Source organism: Carassius auratus, chromosome 3, assembly GCF_003368295.1.
Source record: "Carassius auratus strain Wakin chromosome 3, ASM336829v1, whole genome shotgun sequence".
NCBI lineage: Eukaryota > Metazoa > Chordata > Actinopteri > Cypriniformes > Cyprinidae > Carassius > Carassius auratus.
This window is the reverse complement of record NC_039245.1, coordinates 5,597,991-5,612,255: the sequence shown is the minus strand read 5'-3', so window position 1 is coordinate 5,612,255 and position 14,265 is coordinate 5,597,991. Positions and strand designations below refer to the sequence as shown.

General features: G+C 39.0%; 2 protein-coding genes across 14 annotated transcripts in view; one reads left to right on the top strand and one right to left on the bottom strand.

The window, feature by feature from the left end:
* The first annotated feature begins 177 nt into the window (after positions 1-177).
* On the top strand, positions 178-11,136 carry LOC113044696 (E3 ubiquitin-protein ligase TRAF7-like). 3 transcript variants are annotated; one of them, XM_026204892.1, is made up of 21 exons: positions 178-285; positions 1,391-1,446; positions 1,556-1,613; positions 1,945-2,030; positions 2,401-2,517; positions 2,660-2,752; positions 3,022-3,055; positions 3,822-4,005; positions 4,094-4,228; positions 4,322-4,539; positions 4,633-4,706; positions 4,802-4,850; positions 4,932-5,059; positions 5,153-5,235; positions 5,717-5,756; positions 5,851-5,967; positions 6,382-6,504; positions 8,255-8,374; positions 8,490-8,621; positions 8,709-8,828; positions 9,336-11,136. In XM_026204892.1, exons 3-21 carry the CDS (start codon positions 1,562-1,564, stop codon positions 9,348-9,350), a joined length of 1,920 nt encoding a protein of 639 aa, XP_026060677.1. In that variant the 5' UTR covers positions 178-285; positions 1,391-1,446; positions 1,556-1,561; the 3' UTR covers positions 9,351-11,136. The 3 variants fall into 3 exon arrangements, with proteins under 3 accessions (XP_026060677.1, XP_026060662.1, XP_026060669.1); XM_026204877.1 differs by having other exon boundaries at positions 180-285; positions 1,314-1,446; XM_026204884.1 differs by lacking the exon at positions 178-285 and adding an exon at positions 637-655 and having other exon boundaries at positions 1,314-1,446.
* Positions 11,137-11,908: 772 nt separating this feature from the next.
* The window catches only part of caskin1 (CASK interacting protein 1), an 82,596-nt gene continuing 80,239 nt past the window's right edge, over positions 11,909-14,265 (bottom strand). For all 11 annotated transcript variants that reach the window (XM_026204819.1, XM_026204864.1, XM_026204786.1 and 8 more), the window contains one exon: positions 11,909-14,210. In XM_026204819.1, the coding sequence (XP_026060604.1) occupies positions 14,114-14,210 (97 nt within the window). In that variant the 3' untranslated portion in view covers positions 11,909-14,113. The remainder of the gene's footprint in view (positions 14,211-14,265) is intronic.

Below are 14,265 nucleotides of genomic sequence, written 5' to 3'. Positions count from 1 at the left end.
TCCAACATGGCGGCCGCGTCATTAGTGGAGGCGACGTAATTCCACGGAAAGTGTGGCCCGGTCCAACATGGCGGCAGCGTCGCTAGTGGAGGTGACGTATTTCCGCTCTTGAGTGGAGCTCCACTCGCCCATATGTCTGCAGCCAGACCCTCTTGTCAATTCCCGACAATGAAGCGTATTTTCAGTTCCGCACTACATTTCCCACAATCCTCTGTAATATGCGTCTGGGTGTGAGAGAGAAAGATTAAAATTGGACCATCTGCAGACTTTGATTTGGTATTAATGGTGAGAATCTAATTTGTTTGGCTAAATAGACATGCGAGACGTATCTTATGTCTTTTGTAGCTAAGATAGAAGTCTGTCTTACTACATTTGGTAAAGCTAAATATGGCGTTTTAAAGCTGTTGGACAAACCAACTTCGTCTGCTAGCCAACACCGCTAGCCAGCTCACTTCAGGCACGAAAATCACTAGCACATCATCACTAGCATATCATCAAACGAATCTGCTTGATTGTTTGTCTGGTTTTTTTTTTGCGTGTTTTGCTGTTGTTAACATGTTATGTAATGTATTTCCGTTTTATTTGATGCTTACAAGACAATGTCCCCATTATTAGCAGTCATCCGCTAAGAAAATCTTGGCTGTCTCAAAACATGGTGAGCTGCGTAACGTTACTTTGTAACAGCATTGTTTATAATCGGAGCGTTTAAATCTCACCAATTGTGAGACATAAAGAGAGCTGAATCATTGATCTTGTGTCAGTTGTGGCTTCTGCTTTGCTAACAGAGAGATCTGTCCATGTTTAACGCCGTGTTTTGTTTTGACGCTCTGTCGGGAAATATGTCTGCTGTTCTTTACAGCTGATATTCTGTAAATATATATAATAAAAGAGTGTGTATCAACAGCGCTTTTCATGAAGGGTTAGTTGACGCAAAAATAAGTGTCCATATACGTTTTTCAAGATTTTAGGATATATTGGAAAAGAAAATCACAATTAAAATATATTCTGTATCAGGTCACCTTTTTTTAAACGTTTTTCACCAATTTAATCACATTGATTTTTTTGTCTTCATAGAATTAGATGACTTATAGTGAGATATATATATATATATATATATATGTGTGTGTGTGTGTGTGTGTGTGTGTGTGTGTATATACGTATATATATCACAGACTCGCCAACGTATTATGTAATGCATTGTGTGTGTGTGTGTGAATAATATGTATATCTATATATGTTAACATACATATGTTACATGTCATATACGTGTGTGTAAAGATAGATATATAGCTTATGTTTTTCTCTTTAATTAGGCGGCAGCAGATATTTTCTACAGGGCTTTGCTGTGTTGTGAGCTGTAGTAAAGCATCACGCTTTGATCGTTTCTCAGGAGGATCTGTGACAGGCGCCACTATAACTGTACCCTCACCTGACATCAGCAACCGGGTAAGAACGAATGGATATTATATTTATTTACATTGTTAAAAAGTTTAATAAAGACTTCTGTAGCATAAATTCTCAATTGTTTTCTTATTCCATACTCTTTTGTATGCAGGCCAAAATGGAAGCTAGTTTCGGATCCACATTTCCAGCGGTCCCTCAAGTAGCAAAAGGTCAGTATTATCTGTTGGGCTACTTGGAGTCAGATTAGGATCTTAGGATAATTTTTTTTATTTAAAGCTAAAATATTGCACACAAATTGCATTATAAGTGGTCCTTATAACTGTGTTATAATGCATGACACGGTGGTTTTAAAATGCCAAAAAAAAAAAAAAAAGAAACATTTTCTCATGTACATGTTGTACCTCTATGAAAACCACTATGAAAGAAATTGCTGGTGTTGAAAATGACTGGGATTAGCATTGATTGTACAGGATTCCATGTGACTGTTTGCTTAGCAACAAGGTTCAATCATTCGCTTGTTACTGTATTCTTTCATTTTAGCGGAAACTAATTACAAACAGCACCGCAGAACCCCTTCATCCTCCAGCACTCTGACATTCTCCGCTCGTGACGACGATGATGGCATGGTAATCACGACGCCATCCCTTTTCACAACAGCCAAGTACATTTACATATAGAGGAATGGAAATCAAACACCTCACAATTTTGTCATTGATGTACATAATAGCAAGCTTTTGGACTAGCTTATTTGCTCTTTGGGCAGTTCTTAGTTTTTGATAAATGCAACTGATATATTATTCTGCTGTTTGTGGTTTTCCTATTGTTTTTAGCCCTGACTGTTTATAAGAGAGCATGAATACAGGATGAATTCTTTCCTTAGACGTAGACTGTATTGTTGCTGTTAATGCGTTCCTAGATGCAAAAGTGGTTTATGGTAATTCAAATATTTACTTTTTAAGTTTTACAGTTAGATACTAATTGTCTCTGTCCCTGCAGCCGCCCATTAGTACCCCTCGTCGCTCAGACTCTGCCATCTCGATTCGCTCTCTGCACTCCGAGTCCAACATGTCGCTGCGCTCCACCTTTTCTCTGCACGAGGAAGAGGAAGACACAGTGAGTGTCAGCAGTCTTCTGTTTCCTATTCACATGTTGATCTAGTATAGTGACGCTGAAGACTGAGCGACCTAGACATGTGTCCAGCACGAGGCTGACTTTCTCTCGCTCTCTCTCACCCTTCCTCTTTTTTACTTCCCAGGAGCCACAGGTGTTTGCAGAGCAGCCCTCTGTTAAGCTCTGTTGCCAGCTGTGCTGCAGCGTGTTCAAGGACCCCGTCATCACCACCTGCGGAGTGAGTCAGCCTGCCGCCCCCTCACCTCTCCCTCAGGATAGGGCTGTCTGTCGTGATCTGTTTCCAGGCCATGTATTGATTTTCCTGTCAGCTTGGGCTGTGAACAGCACGCCTCATTGACCTGTTTCCTACGGCATTGTTAGGCTGTTGAACACCACAATACAAGTGTCTGTTGAGAGATGAATTACACTTAAAAGAGCTGAGTAGATGAAATTTCAGTTCTTATTCACTCTCACTGTGCTCTCTTCTCCCTTCCTTTGTCACTTTAGCACACATTCTGCAGGCGATGTGCCTTGACCTCAGGTAAGGATAGCGTTTTTTCTCTAAGCATTTGTCTTGCTTTCAGCTTTCCCACGATGAACATTGCTGCCAGTAGTGAGGAAGCACTATTTTTACTAAGTTCTTTTTGTATGCTTTTGTGCAGTTACGGTTACAAACTCTCTCTACACTTCCCTGCACTCATATTTTAAGTATGATTAATTGGACAGAAAAGAGATAGTATTATTCTTTTTTTCAAAGGTTCTGTATGTTTCGCAATAATATTGTTATTGTGAATTTTTTTTTCCACCACAATAATTATGTAGTGAAAATATCTTCTACAGAAAACGTTGTCATTCTCAAATTTCATGGAAATGTAGAAAACTTGCCATCCAGAATGTTTTTTGAGGTATTAATTCTGTAGTATCAAAGACAAAAATCTAAAGCGTTTTTATTTAAATGCATTTAAAAAGTTATCACAAATTAGTTTTTTTGCTTTGTTATTGCGGGGTGTACTGTATATATTATTGTAAAAAGAAAAAATAACAGCAGAAGGATGCTGCATAAAATGTGAACGAAGCTGAAGCAATCTGAATTCTTTCTGAAATTTGTTTGAATATTTATTTAAATTCTCTAAATTCACTCAGCGTTAGCAGGAGTGGCTTCAAGTTCATTTTGGACCAAGTCTCTAGCTCAGTTCCTCTTTCATTTCCTCTCCATGCTAACTCTTTCATTTTTATGCTCTTGGCTTGAGTGATGTTTTCGACATACAGTAGTATTTTTGTTTTGCCAATAACTCGTGTTTCTACAGAGAAATGCCCTGTGGACAATTCTAAGCTCACGGTGGTAGTGAATAACATAGCGGTGGCCGAGCAAATCGGAGAGCTTTTCATCCACTGCAAGTACGGCTGTCACCCAGCTGCCTCGGGCAAACCCGGTGCCTTTGAGGTTGACCCACTTGGCTGTCCATTCACCATCAAGCTTAGCACCAGGAAGTGAGCACACCGCATTTAATTTCTATTGTTGGGATGTAGTCATGAGTCACGCAGAGGGAGTGTAATGACTTTGGATTGTGTGTGGCAGAGATCATGAAGTAAGCTGTGACTACAGACCTGTTCGCTGTCCTAACAACCCCAACTGCCCTCCCTTGCTCACCATGAACCTGGAGTCCCATCTGAAAGAGTGTGAACACATTAAGTGCCCTCACTCTAAATATGGGTATGGAATTTAGCAAATCTAACAATCTTTCCTTCAGTTGCGTAGATAATGAAATAAAACAGTTTTGATTAATCTCTGCTTACTTTTCTCTAGTTGCACCTTTATCGGGAATCAGGACACATATGAGACGCATCTGGAGGTGTGTAAGTTCGAGGGGCTGAAGGAGTTTCTCCAGCAGATGGATGACCGATTCCATGAGATGCAGGTGACACTGGCGCAGAAGGACCAGGACATCTCGTTCCTGCGCTCCATGCTGGGCAAACTCTCTGAGAAACTAGACCAGCTGGAGAAGAACTTGGAGCTCAAGTTTGGTGAGGAAACTAAGTCTTAACTGCTTACTGTTTTCAGGTCAAAATATTCATGAATGTTCATTTTGTTGGGGTTTTCTTGTGCTAATATGGCAGATGTGCTGGATGAGAACCAGAGTAAGCTCAGTGAAGATCTGATGGAGTTCAGACGAGATGCTTCCATGCTTAATGTTTGTCTACTTTCACTCTGGTTTTCACCAAATTACGATGTACAACTGTGGTGTTTCAGTATTAAGAGCTTACTAACCCAGCCCTCTGTTTGCAGGATGAACTGTCTCACATCAATGCCAGACTCAATATGGGTATACTGGGCTGTGAGTGTCTCTTCCTCGTTTATGCTCCTAATTTCTGTGAGGATAATATGTTATTGTCTGACTGTATGAAATGTTTTGCAGCCTACGACCCCCAGCAGATCTTCAAATGCAAGGGTACTTTTGTGGGCCACCAGGGTCCGGTGTGGTGTTTGTGTGTCTATTCTACCGGCGATCTTCTCTTTAGTGGGTCGTCAGATAAGTCCATCAAGGTAATTTCACCTCCCACTAGTTTTCTGTTCTTTTGGTTTATGTGCATCCCTCTTAATCTACATTAATGTCCTGTACTTCTGTGCTCCACATAGGTTTGGGACACATGCACCACATATAAGTGTCAGAAAACCCTTGAGGGCCATGATGGAATAGTGTTGGCATTGTGCATTCAGGGGTAAGCATTTTGAGGGTTTTGAATTCAGACATGAATATTTAAATACAGAAAAATATGTAAATAATGGAGTAGGGCTGTGCAAAAAATCGAATGCGATTTTCATGTGCATGCATCTTGTCAGTAAAGGCACTCCTGTGATTAGTAGTATATCTCCTGCACGTGCGTTCAGATCAGGGTTGCCAGGTTTTCAAAACAAAACCTGCTCAATTATTTCCTGCTCAATTTATTATTGCTGGAGACGTACTTCTAATTACAGGAGCACCTTTACTGACGAGATTTTTTGCATAGCCCTATAATGCATTGTTAATTGTTAAAAGTATTAACAATGTTACAAATAAATGTTAACATCCAAATAAATTGGGGGGAAAAAAGTTATATTTAAAAATTTACAATTGAAGGAATTGTGAAAGTAAAATGGATTGCAAACGTAATTTCATGTTAGACAGGAGGTCTTTATTTTTATTTCTCCTTTCTGTTGCAGGAACAAACTTTACAGCGGCTCAGCTGACTGCACCATTATTGTGAGTGTTTCTGAAATACATTTATCAGAGTAATCAAATGTTCATGACATGGTCCATGTACATATAACGCAGATATGTGCTTGCTCTCCCTCAGGTTTGGGATATCCAGACCTTGCAGAAAGTGAACACCATCCGGGCACATGACAACCCAGTGTGCACTTTAGTGTCCTCACACAACATGCTATTCAGTGGCTCTCTCAAAGCCATTAAGGTCAGTGGCATCTGTTGAAGAGAAGATGTGCATGTCTGCAGACACAAGCCCAATCAAGCCGCTTATATTGAGCTTTATTCTGCCCCATTTGTTCATGTGCACATTAGCCATTTTCAGTTTCCTTAAAGTGTTGTGGAAGATGAGATCGGTGCTCCAGCAGAGAAGAAAAAAAGTGCAGACTTAAGTTACTGAGGCACGAGTGGAGCAGAATTAGATCCACTTGTCTCTGAGAGCCTGTCTGAAGAGCACATGCTGAGCTCGGATCACCATGGTGATGTGTGGGAGGAATGAGGGAGTCGAGGTTCAGCACTAGAATGATCTCATCTTTCTGGGACTTTCCTGTTTACCAATTCTGAATGTTCTTCAAGTGATTGTTGATGTTCTTTCTCTCTCTCGTTCTCTCTCCCTCTGTAGGTGTGGGATATTGTGGGCACAGAGCTAAAGCTAAAGAAGGAACTAACTGGCTTGAATCACTGGGTTCGAGCTCTGGTTGCTTCTCAGAATCATCTGTACAGCGGATCTTATCAAACCATAAAGGTTAGAAGTGGGTGGGGGGATGTCAAGCTTTTACATAGCTTGAAAATGCCTGTGTGCACTTTATTATTAGTGTCAATTCAGCGCAAATTGCGCGCACACACACACACACACACACACACACACATATATATGTATGAAGACTTCAGATGCAAAGTCTGTCTGGCATTTTATTTCTTTTAATTTTCATTTTTAGGTTTACCGTTTACCATTCCACCTGTGTTTATGTTTAGTAATTTCACTTTAATGGCAATGTAAAGGTTATTAGTTATTGAAATGCCTTATTTTCAGAAATGTCGCTTTAGTCAATTCATTGGTATTTATGATCATCTTTGCTGCAAAACCCACCTGCAAAAGTCCACCTCTTTGGACAATACATAGCAAATAGTAGCAAAATCACTAAAGTAAATAAAGAAATAAGAATAGTTTTAATCATAAAATTATTATATATTTTTTATTATGAAATTATACTCTAAAAACAATTAGCGGGTTTTGCATCTGAAGTCTACATATAATCAGTTTTTGTGTCCTGATTAGCAATATTTTTCATTATGCAGGAAATTCCATTTTTATTTTGTGATTTTTGTCCTCGTTTTTAAAGGGCCTTGTTTATATATATATTCCTGTAGCAGTAACATTAGAATTTCAGATTTAAAGCTGTTCTTATGAGTTTGTTTACTGTTCAGTCTAACTGTAAAAAAAAAAAAAAAGAGGATTTCTCGGAGATGTTTGTAAAACCGGATACGACAGACAAACCAAAGCTGTTTGTTGTCTAAAGCTGTCTGGGAGCAGAGTGCAGTGCATACTGCTACAAATGCTAACAGAGAAAGAATAAATAAAGATACAAACTCCACCGCTGTAGAGTGCAGGGATCATTACTTTTCCACTTTTATTACTGTTATATATTATCCATTCATTGCTTCCATAGTGTTTTTAAAAATATATATTTAATAAAGAGATTAAGCAATGAACCAAACAAACTGACTTATAACCTTTAATTTAAACAAAATGTAGATTTTGAAAAAATTGAGATAAAAAAAACTGTGACAAATGGAAATGAGCTACACTACTGGCAAAACTCTGTGAATAATACAATAAAAGAAAATATTGGACCCACTTTATATTAAGTGGCCTTAACTACTATGTAGTATTTAATTAATAATTTAGTACAATGTACTTATTTTGTACATGTTTTTACATTGCACTTATATTTAAAGAAAATATACTGACTCAATTACAACATTCACATGTTCCACTGAGTGTAGGGGATTTTTGCGGAGCTTTTTTTTGCACTTTATTATTATTATTTTTTTCATTTTTGTGGTTACAGTGACTTTTCTAATTGGTTAATCCAAGGAGAATCTCTCTACAGGACTATGTTTAGTTTTAACCAGTGATTTGGCTATTGTTTTTATTTATATTACTCATTTATTTTTTTATGTAGACACCTTATTTCATACTTTATATTATAGTGTTCCTGTAGCTCAATTGGTAGAGCATTGCGTTATCAAGTGCAAGTTTGGGGGTTCGATTCCCCGGGAGCACATGATAGGTAAAAATTGATAGCCTGGATGCACTGTAAGTCACTTTGGATAAAAGCGTCTACTAAATGCAAACATTTTATTTTAAATTAAATTTAATTTAATTTAATTTCAATGTCTCATGCATTATGTGCATTATAAGGTGCATACTATCTAGTGTCAATAAATGAAATGGATTTTTGTGAAATGGTCTGTCTGCCATTTCCCCTCAGATCTGGGACATCCGTTCTCTGGAGTGTGTCCATGTGCTCCAGACCTCTGGAGGCAGTGTGTACTCCATTGCAGTCACCAATCACCATATAGTTTGTGGCACCTATGAGAACCTCATTCATGTAAGTAGTATTAATCTCTACGCCCTGCAGAGCTTTACATACAAGGGTAATGGTCATGGAAAAGCTGAAAATGTCAGGACATTATTCAAATCGGGATTTCTCCTCTGTGAATAAGGTTTGGGACATTGAGTCCAAAGAGCAGGTGCGGACGCTGACGGGCCACGTGGGCACAGTGTATGCCCTTGCTGTCATCTCAACCCCCGATCAGACCAAAGTGTTCAGTGCCTCCTATGATCGCTCTCTCAGGGTAAACACAAGGCTTGGGATTAGGGTGTGAAATTTGGGCATATGTGCCACCTCTTTTGTGATATTTACCACCTCTTTTTTGTTGTAGGTGTGGAGCATGGACAACATGATCTGCACCCAGACTCTGCTGCGGCACCAGGGCAGCGTAACGGCGCTCGCTGTGTCCAGAGGAAGACTCTTCTCTGGAGCTGTAGACAGCACCGTAAAGGTCAGAGATTCTTACAATGAGTTTGGGAAGTCTGCTTTGAAACTGTAGCTTGCCAAGATCATTTTGGGGCCAATTTTTTTGTGCTTTCATTTTTGTACACAATTGTTAAAAGTTCTGGGTTTTAAAGACTTCTATAATGTTTTTGAAAAGTCTCTTAATGCTCACCAAGTCTGCATTTATTTGGTGAAATATTATTACAGTTTTAAATAACTGTTTTCTATTTTAATGTTTTTTTCAAATGTAATTTATTCCCGTGAAACAAAATTAGTTGTCACATGATCCTTCAGAAATATGCTGCATGCTATGTATGTGCATACAATGTCACATTAAAAACATCTATGTAACATTTAGTCACTCTATACCATTACTCATTGTAAAGCCTGTACTATTTTGAAAGCAGCTAAACAATATTGAGACACCATTCCTTGAATCTTTTTCTACTGGATTCAGATCTTTCAATGTATATGGGCTCTTTAACAATTTATTCTGTTTTTTTTTTCTCCTCAGGTGTGGACGTGCTAAATGTGACTGCTTATCATTATTAGTTGTCAACATGTTGAGTAATATATCGCAAATTAGAGACAAAATGAGTTCTGATGCACGGACTCGTGTGACGGACAAACACGGCCTTGCTTTGTGCGCTGGATGAATGTGGCTTGTTTCCAATTACCGGACACCTCTGGACAGCAAACAGAATCTCCCAACCTTCGTAGTATTTTATACATACAAGATAATTTCCAATAGAAGTATGATTTAGATTTGGGAAGACTTCAACTGATGTCTGAACAAATGGAGCTGAATCCAGTCTAGGGTCATGTTCCCTGCAGACCATGGAAAAGTCGTGTCAGTGTTCTGTTGACTGTTGAACTTTGACCTTCATGAGTTGCAGTCTCATGACTGAGTGAGTGCCTAAGCATCAGTCTGACGCCAGTGGAGATGCATGGAGCGACCATCATCCCCCGGCTGAATGAAGACCTACACTATACCAACTTGGGCCTGAAACAGCAGAGCATTGTTTTGGACTACACAGTGGCCATGTTTTTATCTCCGATTTGACAGTGCCAACTGAGCGGCCAGAACTGCTCCAGATATTTTCGATGTGAAATCTTTGTATGACCATCCATCATGCTTTAGTGTAAATAATGCTATGTTTCCTTACCAAAGGTGCAACTGCTTCATGCATGGTTCCATGTTTGCCATGGAAGTCAGATTTTGCCCATGCCAATCTAGTAAGACTTTTATAATGTAATTCATGCTAGTTACTAAATCCTTTTGAACAGGATAACAGTAATTCTGATTAGTTTGATGAGTGTAAAGCACTTAATTTATTACCACTGAGCATCCTAGCATAACTTTTAAGAAGTAATGAAGTCAATGAAGTGGAAGGGAACACTGTTGAGTTCCCCTCTAAGCTTAAAGTGAACATTCACCCAAAAATGAGTGATATTTTACTCTTTATGTCGCCCTGTATGACTTGATTTCTTCTGTGCAACATATTTGGAGAAATATTATATTTCCATACAATGGAAGTCAGTAACATTCTGCAGAATGTCTTTTATGTTAAGGTTTTGAACATGAGGGTGGTGGGTAAATTTAAAGAATTTTCATTTTTGGGTGAACTGTCCCTTTACCTTGAAGTGTACTAAACAAAAGGCATAAAAAATGCTGCTATTTTGGATATCAAGTGCCTTTTTGTGGCATGGAGCTACCAAATCCAGCTCCACTATTTAGGACAATTGGACGATTTCTGCAGCATTGTGCCTGTATTTTTCCCTCAATAAGTTTGTGAGAGGATATGAAGTTGAGACTTGTTCCAATGCAAACTAAAAACAGTTACATGTATAAAATACATACAGAGCGCACTTGAGTCATTAACCTTCACATAATGTGTCCTTAATACATTTTGAGTTAAGAAGCAAATCTGTGAAGGGCTGTGTGGCCCTTTGGTATAACCTTGTTAGTTTTTTTGAGAAGTGATTAGTATTTAATGTTAACTAATGAAACACTTTGGTGTTGAGCGGTTTCCCACTGGTCTTGTCGGTGTTCAGTAATTGGATGGCGATGAGATTGTTTCTATATAATGTTTTATTTAGAGCAGGTGGCTGTTGATGCAGTCACTGCAAGCACACCACTGTTCCTAATGCCAGTCACAGCAGGTATCATACAAGTCAATGGCAGAACATCAACACAATATACAGCCTGCACACACTGATCAGTGCAGATTTCTTTTTTCTTTTTGAAATGTCTGCAAAAAGGATGGAATTGAAAACGGCTTTCATTATTAAATAACATCTTGCACCAACAATAAGTTTGACTTCAGTGTTTTCAGAATTTCATTATTTTTCATAGTTTTTTTTTCTTCTTCTCTGGTATTAAAAAAGATGAAAGAAAAAAAAACAAGCAAACATGACAATGAGAACTTTAAAGTGAAGAAAACAATTGAATGAAGATTCACAGTGACAAACATCCAGCTATATACATGGGGGGACGGGGGGCAGGGCCATAACAATTCAATTGACACCCAGTCCTTTGAAGCGCTAAGCATGATGAAGCTTTTATAAAAGCCATTCCCATGCCAGACATCTGCGCTCTGTCCACAGAGCAGACCGCAACATAAAGGGATATAATTCTGAACATCTGACGGACAAAGACCAGCAACATATCCTCAACGCATTGTTCAAACATGAAAGACAAAATAAAAAGAACTAAAGCAAGGCACATACATGTTGTTTTAAAAAACATAACATTTGCATAATATACAACTTATTTCATCTGAAGACATGGCAGTCAAAAAACTTATCACAAAAAGCTACCTTAAAAAAGAAAACTGGAGTTCTAAAAAAAATGACCATTTACAATTCATTTAAAATACTTTTTAAGAGCCAAGAAGACACTTTAAACTTTTATCTTAAATATCAGCAGTTTTATCAACAAGCCCTCTTGATCCTGCATCATTAAATACTTGCTGAAAACATCTAGAATAATCTCTGTTCATAACTTAAATATTACAAATACTCTTCTGAGAACCGGAGAAGGGATTAAGCATAAATGGAGCTACTGAAGGTGTAGCTCCATGAAGGTGTGGGACCTACACAACTACTTTTTCTTGCTTCTGTCCCCTTCCTTCGGGCCCTTTCTTTAATTACATTTAAGATCATTTTGATACTGTGACAATTCTAATAATGAGCAGACAGATTGTCATGGCAACAAAGATGGTTAAAGATAATGAGAGACTGTGAGTTTGCTGGCAATGAGATAATGACATTCAGAGGCTTGCAAGAGGTTCTGTTGTGACCGGTGCTGTCGTAAGAGCGAACTGCGCTCCCCACAGCTTATGTCCACAGAGACCAAACCAAAGAAATGTAAAAGCAGTGCACAGCCTACCCTCAATATATGTCCCTATAAAGTTACTGTAATGTGATTCTCAGTGAATATGTTTAACCTAGATACTGCTATGTTATTCAGAATAAGTTATGGGCCCATGCTAAACTGGACTGGAGCTTTTACTTTGGTCATTAAGGACATCTGTCTGGATGATTGTGGGGGGAATGCAAAAAGCAGGCACACCATGGTACATTCAGACCCTTAAACAGCCACTGAGCGATGTGCTGAGGTTAGACTACATGCAGGCTTCCAATGGAACTACACCCATCCAAACTCAGAGCCTTAAGCTTAGAAGATTCCTTGGGTAGGTGGAAATGCTTAGCATCAATCCACATCAGCATTTGTGAAATCCTTGTTAGTTCACTGCACTGTCAGTCTGCAGCATCCTTGCATGTTTCTTTTAAGTTCCTGTTTTATGCCACTTACACACACTTTTGTAACTTCCTCACTTTGTGCTTCCTGACATACCACATTCTGCAATCCGTCAACCATCAATGGACCCCTCTACCTTGTTCTCGCCTGTGTTTCTGAGGTCACTCATATAGTAAAATCCAACAAAACTCTATTTACTTTCTAAATGCGTGATCCTGGTCTTGTTGTGAACAATTCATTCATTGCACTTTACTTAGGCCACTCAGGCTATTGCATAATGCTAACCAATAGCTATTCTGGTTTTCAGTGCCTACCTTCACCATAAAGTCCCACTGTACATTTTTTCCTTGCATATCCTGTTTTGTCTGGAAATGCATCACAGCATGGAAGTAAACCAGCAATTCCTGTTGAGTTCAAGGCCTAAACTATATATCACCTTACTGTAGATGACTGAAGAATGGAGATGTCCAAGGATGAGAATTACTCCTCACCAAATCAGAACCCACAGGCCCTTCCTTTCCTACTGGCTTAAGGCAATGCCTCCCATATGAACACGGGACCTTTCTCAGACTGAAGCAGTTTGCTTGTGTGTTATAAGCACTGAGGTCACCTCTCATGTTAAGGCACACAGGACACTGCACATGATGAGGGCAGATGAAGGAAGAAGACTGTGCAGGAGCAGGAATGTATGAGTTCACACAGGCAGAAAGTGAATGGAAACATAAAGGGTCACATCAGCACAGATCGGGAGCCCAGAGCAAGCACAGAGCAGGGGGTGAAACAGCAACTTCAGTCACTTCACTACATTCAACACAGCCCACAACACTCTTCAGCGGAGCACAGCCAAACATACAGGATGTTTGAGCCAGTCTTATTATAATATATATATATATTTTTTTTAACTTCAATATAGTCGTAGAAAAATCCACATATCTGTCATCAAAGTTGATAGATTTCTTAATGTTTCAACACTGTATGTACCATTGAACATGAAATAAAAACATAAAATATTTAAATTTATTTATATATATATATATATATATATATATATAACTGTACTAATGCATGACTCTCACTATGAGACTTTTTTCTTTATAGATACAAACTTCCCTCATGCTTACAATATACACATACCATACTATTATGTCATATACAGTTATTATTGTTTTCATATTATTTTACTAGTCATTGCTCATGGTAGATAGCGATATTCCATAGACAGAGAGATGAGCTTTATGTATTAAAACCCAGCCTCTGTTCTCCACCCTCTGCTCTGTCTTTGATTTTTAAAGCCCTGGATGGCCTTCTGCCCAGTCCTGAGGTACATCAGCTTGGGTTTGTGCAAACCAACTTGGAGGGAGAGAGAAGAGATAGGTGTGTTATGGCGATGGGGAAGGGAGGAGGAAAGAGGGGTGAGAGGAGCCAGGGTTGAGGTTTAGGAAGGGATAGGTGGGTATGTTGTTGGTCATTGTGCCCTTGTGCTCTCCCGGGGCCCTGAGGTTGTGCCACAGAGACACAGGCTGTGCTCTTCACTCCAACATGGCATCCAGCTGGTCGGCCAGGTCATCGAACATGCTGCCGATGTCGTCTAGGATGCTCACTGTGCTCTTGTTTTCAGCCAATGAGCTGTGAATCAAAAACCACACTTAAATATGATTTAGAATTTACAAAAAAAAATGGC

What these genes read in the sequence shown, in the direction of transcription:
- LOC113044696 (XM_026204892.1), top strand. Translation starts at nt 1,562, where the DNA reads ATGGAAGCTAGTTTCGGATCCACATTTCCAGCGGTCCCTCAAGTAGCA. An exon ending in GGTCCCTCAAGTAGCAAAAG is followed by an intron (nt 1,614 to 1,944) that starts GTCAGTATTATC and finishes CTTTCATTTTAG; the next exon opens with CGGAAACTAATTACAAACAG. An exon ending in GCTCTCTCAAAGCCATTAAG is followed by an intron (nt 5,968 to 6,381) that starts GTCAGTGGCATC and finishes CTCCCTCTGTAG; the next exon opens with GTGTGGGATATTGTGGGCAC.